The sequence below is a fragment of the Chlamydotis macqueenii genome, chromosome 3 (assembly GCF_036417535.1).
Source record: "Chlamydotis macqueenii isolate bChlMac1 chromosome 3, bChlMac1.mat, whole genome shotgun sequence".
NCBI classification, from domain to species: domain Eukaryota; kingdom Metazoa; phylum Chordata; class Aves; order Otidiformes; family Otididae; genus Chlamydotis; species Chlamydotis macqueenii.
The window spans coordinates 32,878,263-32,901,691 of NC_141558.1; the positions used below are offsets into that span (position 1 = coordinate 32,878,263).

Here is a 23,429-nt window from a genome sequence, read left to right on the forward strand (position 1 = left end):
TGGGCAGGACTCCTCCACCCAAGGTACAAGTCCCGTTCACAGTCCGATAGGCTTGTCCTGACAGCAATCCACACCAGCGAAAACAACCAAACCCACCCCCGTGACTGCATCAGCACGAGCAACGAGTGTTGGTTGCGTTGTCAGTGAGAGCTAGGGCTGGGCTGAGGGAGGATTGCTACAGGTAGGACTGCTGTATATTGACAGCACATTTTGGAGAAGCTCACACAGCATGTGCCTGTAGGATGCTTGGCTCTAGCCAGTACAGTCAGTGCTTGGAGAAGCATGTTCTGGGTTCTGTCATGAGCACCAACCTCATTGGTTTAGAGGAGAGCAAGAGATTGTACCTGCTCTGTAATAGAGAGCATGTATTTTGGAGTCTGAGGGGTAGCTGCACTGACTCTTCTTGTTGTCTTCAACTAGGTTATGTGGGTGTGCAATTTATGTCGAAAGCAACAAGAAATCCTAACGAAATCTGGAGCGTGGTTTTTTGGAAGTGGACCGCAGCCCTCACCCAGCCAGGACGGAGCACTGAGTGATACGGCGACTGGTGGAAGCTCGGATGCACTGAGAGAAAAGAAAGCAAGGCTTCAAGAGCGATCGAGATCGCAGACTCCTTTAAGTACAGCAGCTGCCTCATCACAGGAAATCTCTTCTTCCAGTGTGCAGCCTGACCGGAGGAAAGGAACAGAAGTATCGCAGCCGACTATGGGCCCGGACCAAAAGCAAGTTTCATCAAGGTCTAGAAGTGAACCTCCAAGAGAGAGGTAATACTTTCTGTCTTGACAGAGCCTTGCAATTATAAATGCTAGTTCAGTAATATTACACAGGGACTTGTAATTTCAACTGGGCCTTGCATGTAAGAACAAAAAATAAATTGATTTACTGACTCTGGAAGGATGAATGTTCACTAGCAAATACATTGTCTGATTTGATCTGTGCATCAGAAATGAAGAAATAAAATAAGAATTGTATTTTAAGGGTATTTCGATATACTTAATGCATTTTGATGTGTACTTTTAAATACAGAATTGTAGGTTACTTCTAAATTTGGCAGGTGTTTCAAAGTTCTTAAACAAAGAGCAAGCCTTTAACTTGATGAAATAATGTACTAGAATTTACACCCCCCCAAAAAAAAAAAAAAGCCCAAAACAAAATAAGAAACAGAAACTTGACCCTGTGGAGTTCTGTCAGGTATCCTTATGTGTTATCTTTTTATCAATGATTGCATTATTTTTAATAATAAACCAGAAACTATTAAAAGAACTCTCACCTGCAAAGTAAACATTCATGAAGAACCGCAATAGCACCACCTTGAATTCAGAGCAAGTTCTGTGCAAGAATAAAGCTAACTGGAAGCAAACTATTATATTTTAAGTGAGTAAATTCCTGAGCTGCATTCACTGTAATGAATGGGGTGAGAAGCAGCAAATCAAGAGAGGATAATGTGATGAAGCAGTTGCTGTTCTTTTGGCTGCTGCCTGGCAGATGGCAGAGCAGTTGAGGAGGGAGCCTGTGGCAAGAAAACAAGTCTGCCATAGAAGATCCTCTCTCTGCCAAAAGAGTTGATGATTTTTTTCATAGTTATTGAAGTTGAAAATGGATGAGGAACAGTGGCTAGTAACTTACTATGTGAGTGAGGTCTGTCTGGGTTTAAATGGACCAAAACTCAGGTTAGTGTTACACATGTGTGATGTAAACAAACACATTATACTCTCCTCTGATTCTGTTGACTTTTTTCTTAGCACTGGTTAGGTCCCCAGAGTAGTATTCACTCAACTGAAGGACAATTTTAGTGCAGCAAAAAGCTTTTTGTTTCTTCTTTGCTGTAGAAAAGTGAAATTATTATATTAGTTATAGGATCATAGAATTATAGAATGGTTAGGGTTGGAAGGGACCTTCAAAGGCCATCTAGTCCAAGCCCCCTGCAAGAAGCAGGGACATCTCCAACCAGATCAGGTTGCTCAGAGCCCCATCCAACCTGGCCTTGAATGTTTCCAGGGATGGGTCATCCGCCACCTCTCTGGGCAACCTGTTCCAGTGTTCCATCACCCTCGTTGTAAAAAATTTCTTCCTTAATACCCTTCCTTACTTATACAATAGTCATGTTCTCTACTTGTCACTGAGACTTTCAAATCAAGTCCAGGGGTTCTGAATGGAGAGTATCTATGGTAAGTTCAGGTCCCATTTATTGTGAAAAACTCAGGAGGAACAGCAGATGAGAAAAAGGATAGAGGAGCTTAACTTGGATCGTATCCAACTTTGCCTGTCGGATGCATCTGAAAATCTCTGATATGTAATCCAAAGATGTGTCAATTTTGGAAGGGAAGATTCAGTGCCACAAAACAAAGCCCTAGTGGCTTTGTCCTGGTGCCGGTTCATCTAAAATACAGCGTGTAGCTGTGTTCAGCCTTCAAAATGACGAATTCATATGTGAACCGGTAAACAAAAGGGCAATTAGAATGATGAGAGAAATAAAAATACCAGGTATAAGGGGATTTTGTGATTCTTCAACTTGCTTATTCTCCCAAAGCAGATGAAAGAGGAGAGACCATAATTTTCAGGCAGCTTCATTATTCATTGTTTTGTACTTTGGCCTTATAGAGAAATAAGGTACATTTTTTTTTTAATCCCCTGTTATTAATGGAGAAAGGAATGCCATTAATTTATCTCAAGGAAATCAATTTGCTTTTCTTTACATGCTTATGAAATGGGCACGTCTTTTTAGAGTTTTAATAAGATAAAGCAAACTATCCCAAAACAATAGCATTTGACCTATATTCTCTTTTGTGTTTTTTAAAATATCCATATTAATTCTTTGTGTAATGTCATTGTGGGAGATACTCCTTTTGGTGGTGTTTATGTTTATACTATGAGGGTGCCTGAAGTGAATTGTGTGTATGTGGTAAGTCTGTAACCCTCATGACTGCTGCCAGTATGGAGAACATACTCTGATACTCTGTCACAGTGCTACGACGACTTTGAATCTTCCTACTTACACGGATAAATTATTTTTATCTGCATTTATCCATGTTAATGTTCTTTGTGATTTTACTCATTAATTAGACCACCTGTAATTTCTGTTTTTGTGGACTCTGGACGATGTTTGCTATTGGTAAATAAAACTACTGCTGGAAGGATTAAGAGATTTAATTCATGATAATGGGTCCAGTACATTTCTGTATGTTTTGCCATAGCTTATCCTGGTTTATAATCTATTTACCATAACAGTGTACATAAGTATTTTTATTTTGCATTCAATTCAAATTATTATGCTCCTTTTCATTGTAGGAAGAAGACAATATTGGTTTCAGATCAGAATGGCAAGGTTTTAAAGAGCGAGCGTAAGCGTGTGCCAAAATCCTCACTTCAGAAAGAAGGACCAGCAGATGACAGCAGGGAGCGTAAAGAACGACAGGAAGGTAGAAGGCTGGAGAAAGGCAAGTCACAGGAGTACCCAGACTTGCCAGAGAAACTTGAGGAAGGCAAAGTGCCTGATGATGAAAAACAAAGGAAGGAAGATGAATATCATACCCGTTACAGGAGTGACCCCAATCTGGCAAGATACCCTGTAAAACCGCATCCTGAGGAACAGCAGATGCGCATGCACGCAAAAGTTTCTAAAGCACGGCATGAGAGAAGACACAGTGATGTAGCTTTGCCACATACAGAAATGGAGGAAGCAGAGGTACCTGAGAATAAATTAGGAAAACGCTCACAAGTACAGGGAACTCAGGACAGAAAATCTCTTGTGGAAACTCAGAGGTCGTACTCTATAGACAGAACAGGTGATGTAAGAATTTCTGTTTCTAAACAATTAACTAATCATAGCCCACCAACTCCCAGGCATAGTCCAGTTCCTATAGAACACATAGAATACAAGAACCACGATTCCTTTAAAAAACAGAGCCGCCTAGATCCTAGCTCTGCTATTCTCATGCGAAAAGCAAAGCGGGAGAAAATGGAGACCATGCTAAGGAATGATTCCCTTAGCTCTGACCAGTCGGAATCAGTGCGGCCATCCCCTCCAAAGCCTCATAGAGCAAAAAGAGGCGGAAAGAAAAGGCAGATGTCAGTTAGTAGCTCAGAGGAAGAAGGGGCATCAACACCAGAATATACTAGCTGTGAAGATGTGGAGATAGAAAGTGAAAGTGTCAGTGAAAAAGGTAAGGACCTTTATGTATATTATGCACATGGCCGTGGTTTGGGGAAAAAAAAAAATTCTGTATCTTTCTCTTTTGCCTCTTTTTAGAACATACACCTTTGTTTTTCTCCTTACCTTTTTTTTTTTTTTCCCAGCTGCAAAGTGTCTTATATGTATTTACGTTTAGTTTGCAATATTTCCTTTTCCTTTCTTAGATGAGATGGTTGCAGGTAGCATCAACTGATGAGTTTTTTTTATTCTTTTCCCTCTTTCACCTAGAACTGACAGAATTTAAAGGTTATTATCTCGATGTTATCTGTCTTCCTTTGGTCATTGTTTCATCCTTTTGTCTGTATGCAGAATAATTTTCTGTGAATAAACTGAAATGGAAAGCGAGTTCTGTAACAATCTGAGAAGACCATCATATATGTTATGATATTATATATCATAATCTTACTGACACCTCAGTCTTAAGATATGTGAAATTTTACTACATTTAATAAAGTATCAAAGATCTGCTGGAGTTCATTGTTAACAAGGACAGGATATGGGGCAAGGGGAGTGTTATATAGGAAAGATGAGAATTGCTTAAGTTCTTGTCTAGGTGAATTTGCTCCCAAGCTTATGAGTATGTTTAAAATCTTTTATTTCAGTTTGTCTTCATCTGTTGATGGTAGCACTCAGCAGTAAGGAGTAAATGTAGTGCACTGTGTACTTTTAAACAAAGCCTTTCTTCTGGTTGAATAAGATAATCAAATCCATGAATGGCAAACAGATAAAATAAGCATAATCATCAAAGCCTGTGGTAGAACCTACTAACTGTCTTGTAACCCTGACTTATCTTTAAGTGACACTACAGTGAGCTGAAGGCTTTTTGTGACTTTGGAAGTAGCTTTTAGCTCTTTACTTTAATTATCTGTGTTTGTAAGTTGAAGGTTTTCTCTGGTGTTCCTACTCAAAATGCCAGTGGTTTGTCTGCATTGCCTTTTAGTTCCTGGCACTGTTTCCTGACATGTCTTTGATTCATATATGCCAGCCTGTCTGTCTGTCTTTATCTGATGTGGTCTCCTGACATCCCCTAAAGCTCTAGGTATACATATAAAGAGACAACATTTCTCTCCTATCCCATCTTCACAGCTGCTTGTTTTAACTTTCTAAGCACAAACTTTTCCATTCAAAATATGGAAGCATGTTTTTCTGCTCATTTTTAAGGAGGGATGATGATCCTGCCCCTGAAATCTTAATTCAGATTCCACTTTGACATAAAAAAAAACCTCACTTTTTTTGACTGTGGGGGTGGTCAAAGCCTAGACCGTATCACACAGAGACATTGTACAGTCTTCTCCATCCTTGGAGGTGCTAAAAACCCAAATGGAGAAGGCCTTGAGCAATCTGCTCTAGCTGACCCTGCTTTTAAGCAAGGGCATTTGAACTAGTGATCTACGGAGATCCCTTCCAGTCTCAACTGTTTTGTCTTTCCGAGAGGACAAATCTCTTTCCCTTATTTTGTTGCAATGTTTTATGCTGACATTTGAATTTGTGAAATTTTCTGTGACCACCTCTGTTGGTAGCAGCTGTCTGTAATATAGCATTTCCTTTCTGTCTTTATTTGCTTTCATTTATGTGCATCAACTTGAGGTTTCTTGTGAAGTAGAAAAGATTTTCCATATTCGGTGAAGAGTATCATTATAAACTGGAAGTTCATTGATATAAAAACAAATTCCAGGCTGAAAGTCATTGATACTGATATCAATGTTGATATAGTTTACTCTATAATGGTCCTTTGTAAGTAAAACCTTTTGATGGTTGCTTTCAGGCTTATGACACTGACCTCAACTTTTGACTAATTTCCCGTTGTTCTGTTAAACCATTAAGGACTGGACTTTTTTCCTTCAGTGTTATGAATCCCAGAGGGTTTAAAATGTGGTTAAGATTGAGCATTCCTTGAGAACTTATCTCTACTTGTCAGTAAGCTAGCACTGTGTTATTAGTCAGAATATATATATCATAGAATCATAGAATCATAGAATGGTTAGGGTTGGAAGGGACATTCAAAGGTCATCTAGTCCAACCCCCCTGCAAGGAGAAGGGACATCCCTGACTAGGTCAGGTTGCTCAGAGCCTCATGCAGCCTGGCCTTGAACGTTTCCAGGGATGGGGCCTCCACCACCTTTCTGGGCAACCTGTTCCAGTGTTCTATAACTCGCATCGTAAAAAAAATGTTTTCCTAATTTCTAATCTAAATCTACCCCCCTCTATTTTAAAACCATTACATCTCGTCCTATCGCAACAGGCCCTACTAAACAGCCTTTCCCCATCTTTCTTGTAGGCCCCCTTGAGGTACTGGAAGACCGCTATCAGGTCTCCCTGGAGCCTCCCCTTCTGCAGGCTGAACAGCCCCAACTCTCTCAGCCTGTCCTCATAAGAGAGGTGCTCCAGCCCTTTTATCATCTTTGTGGCCCTCCTCTGGACCTTCTCCAACTGGTCCATGTCCTTCTTGTGTTGGGGGCTCCAGAACTGGACACAGTACTCCAGGTGGGGTCTCACCAGGGCAGAGTAGAGGGGGAGAATCACCTCCCTCGACCTGCTGGCCACGCTTCTCTTGATGCAGCCCAGGATGCAGTTGGCCTTCTGGGCCGCAAGGGCGCATTGCCTGCTCATGTTAAGCTTCTCATCCACCAGCACTCCCAAGTCCTTCCCCTCAGGGCTGCTCTCAATCCATTCCCCGCCCAGCCTGTATTTGTGCCTGGGATTGCCATGACCCAGGTGCAGGACCTTGCACTTGGCCTGGTTGAACTTCATGAGGTTGGCAGGGGCCCACCTCTCCAGCCTGTCAAGGTCCCTCTGGATGGCATTCTTCCCTTCCAGCGTGTCGACGGCACCACACAACTTGGTGTCATTGGCGAACTTGCTGAGGGAGCACTCTATCCCACTGTCCATATCGCCGACAAAGATGTTGAACAGGGTCGGGCCCAGCACAGTCCCCTGAGGGACGCCACTCGTGACTGGTCTCCACATGGACATGGAGCCGTTGACCACCACTCTCTGAGTGCGGCCATCCAGCTGACTCCTTATCCACCGAGTGGTCCGTCCATCAAGCCCATGTCTCTCTAGTTTAGAGAGAAGGATGTCGTGCGGGACAGTGTCAAAAGCTTTGCACAAGTCCAGGTAGATGATGTCAGTTGCTCGTCCCTTGTCCACCAATGCTGTCATCCCATCACAGAAGGCCACCAAATTGGTCAGGCACGATCTGCCCTTGGTGAAGCCATGTTGGCTGTCACCAACCACCTCCTTGCTCTCCATGTGCCTTAGCATGGTTTCCAGGAGAATCTGCTCCATGACCTTGCCAGGCACAGAGGTGAGGCTGACCGGCCTGTAGTTACCCGGGTCTTCCTTATTCCCCTTTCTAAAAATGGGGGTTATGTTCCCTCTCTTCCAGTCAGTCATATATACACATGAATATGTGTATGTGTGTGTGTGAGTACGCACTACATTAATTACAGAAATACATGTATTAATTTAATAGATGTGAGGTGTAGCTGTTGATGTTTTTACCTGATCTCGATTTGACTTTTACAGTTCTTGTCATGGGAAAAGAAGTGGAAAGCCTTTGAAGCTGGGAGTATAGTGCAGAAAAAGAGTTAGAAAATGTGAATACAAATGAGAAAGCAGAAACATTTTTGGTAGTAAAGTATCAAATTATTTTTAGGAAAAAAAAATTCATCAGTACTTGACAAAACCTGCTGTATTTTGTAATAATAGATGGAAAGTCAGGAAATTTTATTACCTAAGAAAATCTTTTAGAAATCCTTCAATATTTTAAAATGCCACAGTAAAAGGTTATAAAGTTAAAAAAAAATACAAATAATTAAAAATGCCCCTATTGTAACTAATAATCACATTCTTTGAAATTTAGCAGTATTGTTACGAGCAAAATTTCACCCACTATTCCCTCAGTGCTTTGCTTGTAATTTGAGAGAAATGCTGCACGGGTTCCTAGTTGTAGCGCTTTAGTTTAAAAGCCCAGGAGGGTCTGGAATCTGTCCTCTCTTATCTAAATATCAGCTCAGTCAAAAATCTGGTGCCAAAATAGTATAAATGGAGCTAGAAAGATAGAATTACGGCAAATAAAATTTTAATTTTGATCAGTCTTACTAAGAAAATCTAAGATCTTAAAATTAATGTTCACATCTGATGAGTGCCAATATAAAGCAATCAGCAACTGAATAATAAAGATGTACTATTTTAAATTTTGTATTGAACAACTGAAATAGAAGTTTTTTATGGAAGACAGCTTACAGAGGTGTTTAAAAGAAAATGATGCCCCATAGAAGTATAAAGTATAGGTAGAGTGGATAAGACTGCATTAAAAAATCAGTCGCCAAAAATGACATAGAAAGTAGATATTGTGCAAAAGTCACTTTTTAACATGCATTTCCTAGAAACACTGTTTAGGATTGCATTACCCTATCTTCTGAGCACAAATAGCCTTCTAAAAATGATATTCATATAAGCTCATTTAGGTAGTACGTCTCATGCTATTTACTGTAACCACTTAATATATTCAAATTAATTAAAAATTATTAACAAAATAATTCACAAGCACTGGAGATACTTTCTTTCCAAAAAAGAAATGTCTTTTGCAAGTCACTGGGATTTTGTCTCTTTGGTGGAGGCCTCAAAAAAGTATGTTGAGTTGTTTCCGTGTTGGAGTAAATCTGTAGAAATAAATGTTTAGTGGTGTCCAAAAAGATAATATCAAATTTATTTTTAAGAAAAATCTATACCCTTTACAGGGCACTATCACTGACTGCTGATAATAATTTTCATCCTATTATTAATAGAAACTGTAGGACTCCTTATTCCAAAATCTGTAACAGTTGAATCCAGTGGCAACACTGTCCTGGCAAGGCAAAAGGAGTCCTCTTAGAAGGCATAAATTGCATTCATACTTACTTCAAAGACTTCCTAGAATAACATAAACCAGACTATTACAAAGGAAATCCAGACTTCATTTTAAAACTGAGAACAGCTTCTGCCTGCTGCCATCCAATGAAGAATGCAAATGAGATTTGGTGTAAGTTTGAGAAAAAAAATACTTTAAACAAAGTTTAAAACCAAGTGTTTGTGTGGAGCCATGAGGTTTGTGTCCAGATGAAGTTGGACATTAACTTCTTTTATCCTGTGATAGATACAAGAGATATTCTAGACTTCTGTTATGCAGTCTTGAAACTGGAAGATAAAATAGTGTTGGAAATTGGGACAATGTGAGGAGGTATTGAAAGCTGCTCATCTACTTTTGTGTAAATAGATGTTCTAATGGTTTTACATTTTGCATACTTATTGTTCATATTTAGGTAAATGTATTTTTTGTCCAGTGTCTAGGCTTGAAAATATGCTTAATACCATTTTGCTGACAATATGCTTGTAAAAAGTGAAGTAAAACTGACTTTGTATACTTGCTAATGGATTTAATTGGGAGTGAGGAAAGCATGATAGAGTTGGAGACTTCTTTGGAAAAAAAAAAAACTTCCTGAGATGACATTCTGCTTTCTTTCAGTGAAGGTGTGATTGTTTCATTCATAATGCCTTTTTTTTTTTTTTTTTTTTTTTTTTTTTTATGGTATCAGGAGGAACAGAGTGACCCAATTTCATTTCATTCTTATGACATTACCATTCTGTCCAGAAAGTGTTAGGGGCAGGGACCTTGCTGGGATCTTAGTGTATGTGCAGGTGCGAGGCAGGGGGGTTATGACCAGGAGGAGAGGACCTGGAGGTCAGGAGGAGAAAGAGATGCTGTGGTTTGCAGACAAATATGCCAATGCTGGCTTGACTCCAGGAGGAGAGGACCTGACCCCTTCCTCCATCCTCCTCTGGTGTTTTGTGTGCCACTTTGGGTGCTCATGCTTGGGGGGTGCTCCCAGGAGAAGGAGAGCATAAAAATCCCTCCCCCGATGATTTCTTCCAAGTGCTGTAGCATTGTTGGCAAGGAAAGTAGCTTGTGGGCTAAGAGAGAAACCACATGCATGCAGTAAGTAGAGAGTGTATAAATAGACCAGAAGAAAACATCAGGAAAAGGCTGTAGAGAAGAGGAGGCTGATTTTAAATGTTTTTAGCTAAGCTTTTTCACTGAGGTATTTTAAATCTGGAGTGTAGGCATGTCAAATTGTACTGTAACATCTGCTAGCATATTCTAACATCTGTTCGGATGGAGAGTTGGGCATGGAGTTTTAAAGAGCTGAATTTGTTTAAAAATGTGACTGAGCTTTAACTTAGTGTGAAATAAAATACCTTTGCTAGGAAGATTGTTCGTTCTTAGAAATGAGTTCCAATTTATCGTTTAGTCCTTGTGCAATAATTTAGATCTACATCAGATTCAGATTTTAATGAAAATATAATCTAAAATGGCTCTAGTTTCAGAATTTTGGTCAGTGCTAACATTCAGTGCTATCAATATTCAGTGTTTTTGAGTAGCTGAAGTTGTTCTTTACAATACTTATGGAGTTGTAAATGCATTAAATGAGTGTTGGGCAGTAAGAAATCTGTTTTGTGTATATGGAATTATGTAAAGTGCATCCATGCATATGCAAATGAAATAAGCTGAGCGTGGGTGGGAAAAAAGTCATACTGTTGCCAAGATATCTGACACTTTCACTGAGATACACAACCATATAAATGGGGATGTCACGGAAGATGTGTGGCTGAATTCTCCTTTAGAATCCTGATGAAGCCCTTTCTCTAGTTTACCTTGAGAAGGCTGTAAACATACTGGAGGGAGTTCACAGAAGAGCAATGAGATTGGCCAAGGCCTATAAAATATGATATGTAAGAAAAGGTGGGATAGATTGGGGTTAAATAGTCTAGAAAAGAAAGAAAAAAAATAAGAAGGAAAAAACTATTTTAAAAAAAAGGCAAGGGGGAAAGAGGGAAAGAGATTGAGTGCTTTTCTCTTCCCCTGGAGGGCTAAGTTACTGCAAGGGAGGTTGAAGCTCAGTGCCAGAAACTATGTCAACTCTGAGGACGGATAAGAAAGTTAAGGATAATTGTAATAATAATTTCTAACTCAATTAAAATAGAGGATTCCTGGAAATAAGAAAATAATTTCTTCATAGCCTGCACTGAAATTGCTCTATGTCAGAAATATGCAGTTGTTCTTGTGGCAGGCTCTTGGCCAAGGTGGGGAAATCTGGGCTAAATCCACAGCACTGCTGGCTGTAGCTTATCCTGATTGTCCCCCTTTAAGTAATGATATTTGATAGCCACTTCCAGTACAAATTTATGTAGTAAGAATCTGGTTTTTGAAAAGGAAAAAAGAAAGGCACATTTTGACTTATCAAGACTTTGAAGAAAAGGATGTCACAAACTTAAATCTTGAGTTCTTTCTTACACCTCTGGCAAGGCATTATGTTTTGTTACTATCAACGTGCCCTGTCTTGTGTGTTGCTTGACTTTTCATATGTTCATTATTTTATTGTTTGTTCTTTGTCACTTACCTTTCTCCTCCATGTCTAATTCATAAAATAGCAACAAATTTGTCCTCATAGTAATTTGTCCAGTAGTAAGATGAGTATTGTCATTACAAAAAGGGGGATACTAAAGCATGGAGGAATTAGGATCATATGTTCAAAGAGACTTAATCCCTGACAGACAGGGTAGCTTTAATTTCAGGAGCTGTGAGAGTGTTTGGACCTGTAGAGAAATCCAGGACTTCTCTAGGTCTCTCCACGAAAGACCAGTTCTCAAGAACATTCAGCAGTCCTTTTTTTTTTTTTTCATACAGAAACCATTGGAAGTAGCAGGTGTGAGAAGAGCAGTGGGAGCTGCAGGTCATGGAGACTTCTTAAGGGTCTAAGAGGGAGCCAAGAGCTTTTGAAAAACTTGCCCTAATTTTAGCTGCTGAGCACTTTTCAAAATGCAGCTATGTGGTGGAGTTAAAACTCAGCTAGCCTGAAACACGGCATGGCGTTACAGCCAGAGGATGATCCTTTTCCCCACTTTGTCCTACTATTGAGTATTTTTTTTGTGTGTGTATGTATATATTTTTTGTATACCTTAAAAATTATGTGAACTCTTACTCAGTATTTACTGTTATTCTTTTGATGTGAGAGCTTAGAGGAAAAGGTGAACTGTGAATGATGAACCAAACTGTGTTTGGTAAAGCTGCATAACTGTGGATGGTCTGTGCAGCATATTGAAGGATGAGTTTAGGTCTTGGAACTGAAATCCAAATTTTTGCTTTTTTCCACCTGTATGGGGAAGCTGCCCCACTTTGGTGAAAAATGAAAGCCTGTGGAAGAAAAAGGTAAATTATTGACTTTTATAGAATAATACATACACTTCTATTAATTTTAGAGTTAATTTTAGCTAATTACAGTATTAACCAGGAGCAAACAAGTGTCTGATTGTTATTTTCTGAAAAAGTTCCTTCTGTTTCCTTAGTTATAGGGATTCAGTGTATTCATTTTGATAATCCTATTGAGTCCAAACATAGGGGTTATATCGTATGGTATTGAGTATTACTGGTTAGCATTTTGTGTTAATATTTCTGATACCTTTGGTATCCTTCTTTTGCTTATAATCTCTTAATTACTGTAATACACAGGAACCATTCAAATTTATTTCTTTCAGCACAACTTTGAGTAGATAGACTGGCCTATTTGAGCTTTCTAAAATCAGTGTGCAGATAAATGGCCTCTAGGGAAAACCTGACTGTGTCAGAAAGAAGATTAATAATTATGAAATGTCTATATTTCCCTTGACTAAATATGCATGGTTTTATCCTGTTCCTGTCAATTCTGAATGTCCCTCTGAAAGCTGTTTTCCCATCTTTGCTCATGTGTTTTTGCATTGCTTTAACACTTTCTTCCTTCCTTCTTTTGCCTGTATGACATACAGACCTCAAAATCAGGGACTCCCCACCTACACTTTGGAATTCCTGAAGTTGATCCTTCTCTCCATTTCACCTGTGAAACCAAGCACAAGTGTTTTCAAATGTGCACATCTTATTCGCTATATTTACTGTACTAGTAAATTTAAAGAGCCATTCTTTGGCATCTTTGGCCGAGCAACGAAACGTGGCATATTTCCATATGATGAAGCTCTTGCGTTGCTCAAGAGAAAGGCTGCGTGGAAACTGTCTATTAGGATTTATTCTTGGCCTGTCTCCTGCCTAGAAATAAACAGGGGAGAGCTAACACAGTGTGCCCAGGTGGCCAAGAGGGCCAACGGCATCCTGGCCTGCATTAGAAATAGTGTGGCCAGCAGGAGCAGGGAGGTAATCATCCCCCTGTATTCAGCGCTGGTGAGGCCGCACCTCGAGTATTGTGTTCAGTTTTGGGCCCCTCACTACAAGAAAGACATTGAAGCCCTGGAACGTGTCCAGAGAAGGGCAACAAAGCTGGTGAGGGGTCTGGAACACAAGTCTTATGAGGAGCGGCTGAGAGAGTTGAGATTGTTTAGTCTGGAGAAGAGGAGGCTCAGGGGAGACCTCATTGCACTCTATAGCTTCGTGAAGGCAGGTTGTGATGAGCAGGGGTTTGGCCTCTTCTCCCAGGCAACAAGCAGGACCCGAGGAAATGGCCACAAGTTGTACCAGAGGAGGTTTAGATTGGACGTGAGGAAAAACTTTTTCTCCCAAAGAGTGATCAGGCACTGGAACGGCCTGCCCAGGGAGGTGGTGGAGTCGCCGTCCCTGGCAGTGTTCAAGAGGCGGCTTGATGAGGAGCTACAAGATATGGTTTAGTAGCTGTGGCAGCAATGGTAGTGGGAAGACGGTTGGACTAGATGATCTTATAGGTCCCATCCAACCATGTGATTCTATGATTCTATGATTCTATGAACTCACCCAGGGCACAACTGTTCCAGAGATTAAACAGCAGTTAGATTAAACAGCAGAGCAAGAAAGACCATCCACTTGGCCCTGTCTAATACACTGGTATAAGTGTAGTCACTGTTTCTTATTTGTTTGTCTGCCTGTTTTCTTGCCTTGCATTTAAATTGCAAGTTCAGAGGATTCTGGTGTTTCTTTTTGTGTTTATACAGTGCCTAACTTGGTGAGATTTCAGTTCATCACTGAGACTCCAACTTAGCTTGATGATAATAAGAAAAATAAGCCTATTTAATGCAAGGACATACTGTTATTAGGTACCTTTTTCTTCCATTTATCAGCATCCAACAGAATTCCAGATTACTGTCAAGCATGCTCTGGCATGCTTGCATTCTTTTGTGGCTAACCGCAAGTCAGATACCACGAGGGATTCAACTGAGCCTAGATTCCTGTTCTCACTACCCATTAATTTGCTGTTAATCAGCTAAATTACCCTTTTATTTGCCTGCTGCCATTTCCCATCAGGTAACAGTGTGATTCATGTATGTATACTGCTACTGCTTATAAAGACATCATGGAACTATTATTTTCATAAAGAAAGACCAAATTTCAAGACCTTACAGCTTTTATTTCAGCCTTTGGATTGGAGTTTTTTCAGTTTGGTGGTTTTTTTCTTATGGTGTTTTTTCATTCTGAGGGCAGGTTTTTTTTTGACTGATGGTTGTGTGCTGCTCTATTCATTTTCCATTAGTTACTACCCCCTCCCAAGTTTTAAACCTTAATATAATTGCTCTTCTGGTCGAAGTAGAGGACTCCTCTAAGGTTTTAGTTCAAAGGGAGACATGTTTTGTTTTGGCTTGCCCCTCAGCTTGAAAACACGTAAGCACAGGGCAGAGTTTTAGTTTTATTTTCAGTTTTATAGTTGTTTTTCTTTTCTGCCTAAGTTCATTGTGAGAACAGAAAGTCTGCAAGCAGGATATGCAAAGTGTAATATGCAACAGTGATTATGGGTTGGCTAATGCATGTAGTAGACAGCTAGGACCTACATGGTGCTAGCTTAACTGTTAATAAGTTCACCACCTCCCTCTGCAGACACCCACCTGCTCTAAATGTTAAGAAAGAGAGTTGAATTAATTACTTTTTGAGGTGCTCTAACACTTGAAATCTCTGCATTTGTTCGTCTTTAGCTTGTTAAAAAAAAACCCCTCTCTCTCATGCATGAGTTCCTCAGGTGATTCCCTTGGCTAACTTTAAAAACAGTATATGAAGATCTTTCTAATTGTTAAACAATTTTGACCTTAAAGGTATTTTATAAGAGAGAGTAAGTCTCTGAAATACTGTGATACTATGCAGTAAATGCATACCTTTCACATTTGCTTCCTGTCCGTAAACACAATCTTTTCTATTTTAGAAAAGCAAATATCAGCATTCTTTGCTTTGTGACCTGTGGCTTTGCTGTACCCTATATGCAAATTAAACCAAGTCTAAATTGGTCCAGCGAGCAAGTTGAGAAATGTGCAGGGCCAGCATGGCTCATCTAAACTTCCCAAATCCAAATATGGCTGCTGAAGGGAAAGTGGGCTGCTATTGGATTATTATATTGAAAAGGATGTTTAACTTAGTGTATATTGTACACTCACTTGGCCCACAGCTAGTGTGGGATTATTTTGCAATTCTAAACCCAAGTCTGTAAAGAATTTAAGCATTTGTTTAACTTTCACTACATAGAGGTTCTGATTGCAACTAGGGTCCTAACTTAATATATCTTTGGTGTTATTTGTGGGAACGATGTGTGGTGGAGGATAAGTAAAATGGTTATATTCCTTGTCTACCTTTCAGTCGTATGTGTAATTTAAGACAAAATGTTTTCAGAGATGTAGCAAGGAGAAATTAAGCACATCGCACATATATCTGATTTTAAATCACATGTATTTTATGACTGAATTGTATACATTGATTACTAGGACTTCAAGTTCCAGTTTTTGAAACTTAGTCTTCGATTTGGCAATTCTTTCCTCTGCTTCAATTATAATTAGTTATTCTCAAAATTATTGTTTGAAAAACGTTCTATTTAAAGCAACTTGGTCTTGTTGTTATACCAGTATTCTAAAGGATCTAAACTTGAGGGCACATACTTCTTTTTCCTTGTAAAAATTAGTGGTGTTCTAGATTTGTTGTCCTTCACAGAGCAGAAGTTGCTGTCTGAATCAAAACTGAGCTTTGCAATTTATTTCTTCTAGGTAAGAGTCAGTGTATAAATTTTATTATGAATGTAACTTCAACTGTAAATTCAAATGAACAATTTCCAAAACATTGCCATTCTTATTAAAGTTTATTAACTAAACAGAATAAATAAGTTAATAATTAAAAATGTAAACATGTTTACCTACTGTTATGGACCAAATTGTACTGAACTTTCATGAAATTTTATTTAATTTTTTTAGATTATTTTTGTTATGCTAATAGAAGAGCTAGGTGATATGAATTCATTTTACTGTGTTGCTCAGAGAAGAAGCAAGCACCACTTGTGGCTCTTTTTAACCCATTGCGCCACATGTTCTAACCCTTAAAATTGTGCTTAAGAAACCACTAGATGGAGCAGTCAAATCTACGTTTTTGGTTTTGGTTTTGTTTTTTTTTTTTTTTTTTTTCCTATCACATGCTGTTTATACAAGACGATTTCTGTCTTAGCAAATAGTGAGCCTGGAAATGCAGGCACACCTTCCTACTCGAACTGGTAACTTAAAAACCTTTTTCAGATCTTATCTCCATGTGCATTTTTCCATAGGCAGATTTACATTGTCCTATACAGGTTTGGTATTGGAGATGGTGTATGGAATGTATTCTGGATATGGATATTACACTGACAAATATAGCTCTACAGAAGCAGTTGCTATTTACATGAGTTGAGTCCTATCTTCAGAAAAAAAATAAACATAGGAAGAAAATGGTACTCTTTTTTTGAGGATCATAAGCCAGATTTAAAAAAAAAAATTTGGGAAGCCAAGATACACATTTATAGATGACTATATTTGTGTTTAAGAAATCTTGCTGATACTTCTGGTAAAGTCACATATTTTCTTCCTACTTACCAAAAGCACATTTACTTTCAGTCTTCCTTTTTTTTTTTTTTTTTTTTTTTTTTTTCTGTGTCCTAATGCATAAGAAACACCTGTTTAATGAGACTACACAGTTATCTGCTTCAGGAATGCAACAGTAAAGTAGGTTTAGGGGCAGAAAGAACAGATAAAATAGTCTATGTGAATGCTTTTATATTCTTTGTTTTATTGTAGTTTCATAACATCAGTAAGATTAGATTTTTGGGGGAGGCATACATACTTGTGAATGTATACATAGATGTTTACATGAAATAGACTTCGTGTGTGCTATTGGAAGGCATGTGTGTGCATTCCAATATATCTGCTGCGTTTAAATATTACAGATATCTTGTAGGGCACTATCCTAGAGTGGTGTTAGAGATAGTGAATAGAACCATATGTGAATATAAAATTCTCCAGATTTTTGTTTTATTCTTTGCTTTTGTAAAATATTTGAAAGCCAGACTCTTTTGCACTGAAGTTTATCAACAAGTGTCACAACAGAAGAAATGCTGTTCTGTAGTGGCTGAATACAGTCTTTGGCATGCCTCAGCCCTGCTCCCACATTTCAGGTGGGAATTGCAAATCCTGGCATTAGGGTCCTGTGAGTTTTGGGTAGAAATGACAGCTTTGCAGAGCAGGGAGCTCATGCTGTGCAGACCAGTGCGCCCCAGCTGACTCACTTTAACCCGTGTGCAGTTTATTCATGCAGTTCTCACCTGAGTTGTGAGATGAGCAAAAACCTCTTCTGAGGCAGTGAACACTAATCAGTGCTATGAGCTGAGGGCTAGTGAACAGCCAGGCTTTTTCAACTTCCTGAAGTCCTGGATCACTCAGGCATAATGTCAGTTCTTGCCTGTCTGGCTCCAGAATACCGCAGCAAATTACATGGGATGCCAGGTAATTTGGTATTCTGTACAGCCCCAGGTTTTGCTTAAAGTATAGTATAAAAGTGACTTGCCCTTACAGATAAAACTGAACCTCGCAAAAGCAACTCATAAATACAAATTTAAATAGATGTAGGTTCTCAAAACTTTCTAGTGTTTGCTGTTTCTGCCAATTTTTATGTAACACACTGAACCTTGTAAGCACACCTAGGTAGGTCCAGTTATCTCCTATGGGGGAGGTGTTATGGATTTGCCAGTAGTGGAGTCGTCATTGTCTTTAAGCAGAAACTGTCTGTGGGACAGCAAAAAAGCCCCCTGGGAATGGGAATTAAATCAAATGCATAGGAATAAATGCAGTTGTGCTGCTGCAGGCTCTTTTCCACAGAAGAGTTGCTCTGAAATAAATTATACAAAATGATTAATCTGTTTGTGTTACCCAGTTTTGAATCTCACTGCCAAGGAAGTCTAAGGGAATGGCTATTCCTACAAGCCACTGAAAGGAGGCACTTAGGAAGATAATTCTTGCCAGTCAGTAGATTTCTTTCTTTCTTTTTTTTTTTTTTTAACAAATGTACCATTTACATTTTGACTTCTCAAATGTTTCCTTTAAAATTCTAATCTATCAGCATCCTTTTCCTTTTTTAAAAGAAAATTATGACAACAAACAATATTAACTTAAGGCGCATTGTCAAACATCAGTTATCTGTGCTATTGTGGACCTAATCTTACTTTGACCTAGAAAATTATTACAAGGATTAGGAATGAATTTTCTGGCAATGCTTAAACAAACAACATGGTCACTGTTAAACCCTGCATTTAGATGTGTATTTTGGTATTTTTTTGGTGTTTTGTTTTGTTTGGATGATATATAACATTTTTAAAGTAATAAAAATGCTATTTAATAGATCTTGACCTTTTGAAATGGTTAGGATGTGTGGTACTGCTGCTTTGATTCCTAGGTTTAAACCTCCAGATTTTAGAATTAAAGGACCTGGGAGGAATCCGACTTGTAAGAGGAACTGGAAAATAAAGCATGTCTATGCAGACTTAGATGATAAAGAAAAGAAAAGGAAGGAATGTGAATTAAGTTGTCAGAGGTGTCCTGAAATAAAGAAATAGAATGAACTATTGACACGCAGATGTCTATCACCCTTGACTGTATAACCTTTCAGTCGCAGCCTCTACATCAATCAGTTCAGGATATGTATTGCCTTTTGTTTTGTTATGCTTTGTAATGGAGGGGGGAGAAGTTTTGGAAGGAAAAAGAAATGTTTTAAGGAATTTTGGTGAGGTGACATGGCTGAATTAAATAAGAAGCTGTAATGATATTGTCACTGTAGGTTGAATCTCCTATTTTTGCTGTAGCCCAGATGATACAATTTTGCTTGGCTTCTCTTTTGGCAAGAAAGTTCAGGTGCGGTTTAGGTGCCTGCAATCTTATCCTACAGGTAGTAACATTGAATTGATTTGAGCAATTTAGTTTTGTGAGTTCAAGCCTCTACCGGAGCACGGCTATCAAAGGCAGTGCTGTCATACCAGCACTTCATCACAGCTTACCCTGCATTAGGCAGGGAAGACTTTCAAGATGGATCTTCCCCATTGTCATGGTTTAACCCCAACCAGCAATCAAATACCACAGAGCTCATCCTCACCCTCCCTAGGGGCATGAGAGAGAGAGAACTGGGAAGAAAGGAAAACGTGTGGGTTGAGGTAAAGACAATTTACTAGGATAGCAAAGGAAGATATATTATTATACAAAAACAACTGCACCCCACCCCTCCCTCTTCCCAGGCTTAACTTCATTTCAATTATCTCTACCTCCTTCCCCACTCTAAGTGGCACAGGGTGGGAGTAGGGAATGGGTGTTGTGGTCAGTTCATCACACGTTGTTTTCTGCTGCTCCTTCCTCCTCAGGGGAAGAACTCCTCACATTCCTCCCCTGCTCCAGCGTGGGGTCCCTCCCACGGGCCACAGTCCTTCATGAACTGCTCCAGCGTGGGGTCCTTTTCCATGGGGTGCAGTCCCTGTGGAACTGGCTGCCCCAGCACAGGCCCTCCATAGCCCACAGCCTCCTTCAGGCATCTGCCTGCCCCGGTGTGAGGTTCTCCACAGGCTGCAGGTGGATCTCTGCTCCTCTCTGGGCCTCCATGGGCTGCAGGAGGACAACCTGCTTCACCATGGGCTGCACCACGGGCTGCAGGGGAATCTCGTCAGGAGCAACTTTACTCTTCCCCTCCTTCTTCACTGACCTTGGTGTCTGCAGCCGTTCCTCTCACAAAAAAAAATATTCACAATTGGCTCAGGCAGATGCCTCTCAGGTTTTCTTCACATCTCCTCTCCAGCTTCTTCCAGCCGGGCTGGGCCGAGTCGGGCCTAGTCAGCCACCTGGCGGGAGGCCAGAGGGTGAGGGTTGCAAGGCCCACAAGGCTTGCGCCTCTCTACCCCTGCTGCTGCTTCTTCACTTTTTTTTTTTTTTTTTAATTTTTCCCTTTCTTACATTATCACAGAGGCGTTATCGCTGAACAGGAGTGGGTCTGCCCTAGGCCCGGCTGAGTCCACTGGACAAAGGGGAAACTTCTAGCAGCTTCTTGCAGAAGCTACCACCTTAGCCCCCCTCCTGCTAAACAAAACCAACACACCTTGAAGCTGAAAACAGTCCTTGGTCTCTTTAGCAACAACTAATAACATCAGTGTATTATCAACATGTTTCACATACCATATACTATACTAAATCCAGAACACAGCAGCTACTGGGAAGAAAATTAGCTCCATCTCAGCCAAAATAAGGACAAATATCTACTGTTTTGTAGGGCATATAACTGCTATAACTTAATTATGTATTTTTACTAGGACACTGGAATGATAGCCATATTTCCAGTTACTTTCCAGTAGACTTACTGCTGTTAATGCATCTAAAAGTAAATAAACCAACTATTAGCATTTGATTCTCAAACTGTCAGATGGGACTTTGGGGCAGCCAGAAAGACTCCATCTGACTGGGGCTGGGAAGAATGAAAACCACTCTTAGGGATGTACAGTACATTCAGTTGGTGGCACTGTCCTTTTCTGCAAAATGCCCTTTCTGACCTCAGAACGATCTTCAGTTGCTCTTCTCTTCCATTATTTTTCAGCAAATACTTGCAGACAGCTCTGTCATCTAAAGTTGAAGCTATTAGGGCTACTTAGACAGAGTTTGGGCAGATCTCAAGGCGAGGGAGAGCAGTGGGTAAAATTGGTGTTGAGAACTGCCTAATGCGGGGATGGGGGAGCAGAGAGCAATGGAAGACAGTGAGAGCTTCAACAGCACTGCGGGGCACAACCAACCTTTCTAAATACGTTTGGGAGAACAGCTTCTCAGTTTTTTTTTCACAAACATGTGCATGCTATGGGAATGACAGGAACATTTTTAAAAAGTCAGAAAACAAGCCCCATACAGCGCAGTCTCATTTAAAAGTTCTGAGGTTGTAGGAAGTAATTATTCTTTATCTGTTGAGTTGTGTTGTGGCAAAATCCTCTGCCTTGTTTAGTATGTGCTGCAAGGGGAGGAGAGCATTCAGGATCTAGGTGAGTTCTGTTCTGAAAATGAAGCAAAGCCCTCAGTGCCAGCCCTGGCAGAACAGGAGGAGGTCCTTCAAAGAGAAGTGCAGAGGGCTCAGTGGGAGAGCAGATGTGCTGTGAAAGTGCTGGGTATTTGGCATAGTCTGTCTTTTGTCCTTTTGCAAGAAATGTTCTCCAGCTTTAGGAGAAAGCTAGGTGCATATTTCCTGGTCAGAGATGCCCAGATGATCACTGTCTCTTGGAGTATATGAAGCCTGTTCATTGTCCTTCTCCAAAGAATCATCTCCTAAAGATGACATGTCAGTGAAAAAGACAGATGTAGACAGTTGTATTGTCTTTCTGATAATCCTGTGCTACTGGGGACACTGAAGGTCAGCAGTGACCAGGGATGTCAACTGTGGCTTTTGCTGTTGACAGAGAGGTGAGATAGTGTGTGAAAGGCAGCCTTCAGTACCTTTGTTTTTTATCATGTGATCCAGAATTACAGGGAAACAAATTGATTAAAAGTGTATTTTCACTATTACTAATAGGTCTCTATATTATTAAAGATGAAAAAATGTAAGCTCTCATTAGCTTTAATTATTTATATTTTATTCCTTATAAGCTTCTCTTTGAATGGACATTTACATAGGTTAGTTCATCATTCTTTGTTTTCTCACATTTTAGTTTCTAAACAAGCAGTTCTTTTGTATTCCTGAAGTCCTGCAGTATCTAGAAATGCTGCAGAGAAACATACATTTTTACAGAGGTAGACTGTCTCTGCCAAAGAAATAGTTTTATTGTTGTATGGTTTGGATATGATTAAATAAGATGATTAAATTCTTTACCAAATTTTACTAGCTGTAATTCTCTAATCATCTGGCTTTCCCAAATATGCTGGTATATAGATTCTGCTTTTCTCTTTTATCTTGACGTTGCCATGCACACATATATTATGTAAGAAAAGTGTTAAACAATCCCATTAATTTGTAAAAAATGGTGAATTTTTTCAAGGGACATTGTGTTTTCAGTGTGCTAGAAGTAAATCTACAGCTTGGGAAGGCTTGGGAAGTTTTACGTAACGTAAACCAGGCACATTTGCTTTACACAATTGCTTCATTTATGCAGTTCATTAAAACGTGTTCAGCGCACCACTGCTGAATAGAAATAATAACTGCAGCAGTAGTATTGATTACTTAGGTACCTGAGCTTGTGTCTACTGTTGGCTTTAAAGCACTAAGAAACTTCTTTCCTATTCTATGTGAAGAGGAAGGTGCTTTCCCCCCCTGCCCCCCCCCCAATCTTGTTTCCTGAAGATAGTTAATTCTGGATTTCTAAAATCATTAACCCCTTCTAGAGACTGAAGCTCCCTGTCATTGCAGCGAGTGTGTATGAACTAATGCAGTAATCGATGCTTGCACTACACTGCAGAGATTTGTTTTGATGAGAAGAGCTCTCATAGCCCTGTTTGGTGTCACCGGTGTTGAATGTTTGACGCTGCAGAATAATTTGGCTTAGAACCAGGACGCAAGGACCTTAGGGACTTCTTTTATATCATCTCCTTCACCCTGAAGTGGATTTTTGCTTGCATTACGGTTTTGCTACAGTTGCAGGCTGGAATTCAGCAACCTACTAGATGCCAGTTGTGCTTTTTTAACCATTCTCTTGCTGATGCTGCTATGTTTGCAGGGTTTCTTCAGTTTCTGCTCCATACATTGCATTCAGGGACAGGTAAACAAGTGACTATACAGTGCTAAAGTTTTCCATGTATCTTTATATTTTATATTTTTAAAAATATATATTTTTATAAACAAATTTCTTTAACTGTATGATTTGAGTGGAGATGTATCCTATGAATTTAAGTATTAATTATAGCAAATATTCAGATTAAGCAGGGAATAAGGAACCATTTTGCTTGTAAGTCTGTGTTTCAGTTATGT

At 39.6% G+C, this 23,429-nt stretch overlaps 1 protein-coding gene across 34 annotated transcripts in view; it reads left to right on the forward strand.

Annotated features, from left to right (window-relative positions):
• RIMS1 (regulating synaptic membrane exocytosis 1) overlaps positions 1-23,429 on the forward strand; it is a 338,013-nt gene that overhangs the window by 153,734 nt on the left and 160,850 nt on the right. For 33 of the 34 annotated variants that reach the window (XM_086745687.1, XM_086745652.1, XM_086745655.1 and 30 more), the window contains 2 exons: positions 421-764; positions 3,289-4,163. In XM_086745687.1, coding sequence (XP_086601813.1) covers positions 421-764; positions 3,289-4,163 — 1,219 coding nt within the window. Of the gene's footprint in view, positions 1-420; positions 765-3,288; positions 4,164-23,093; positions 23,221-23,429 lie in introns of those variants that run through there. The other variant, XM_086745686.1, reaches the window with a different exon arrangement.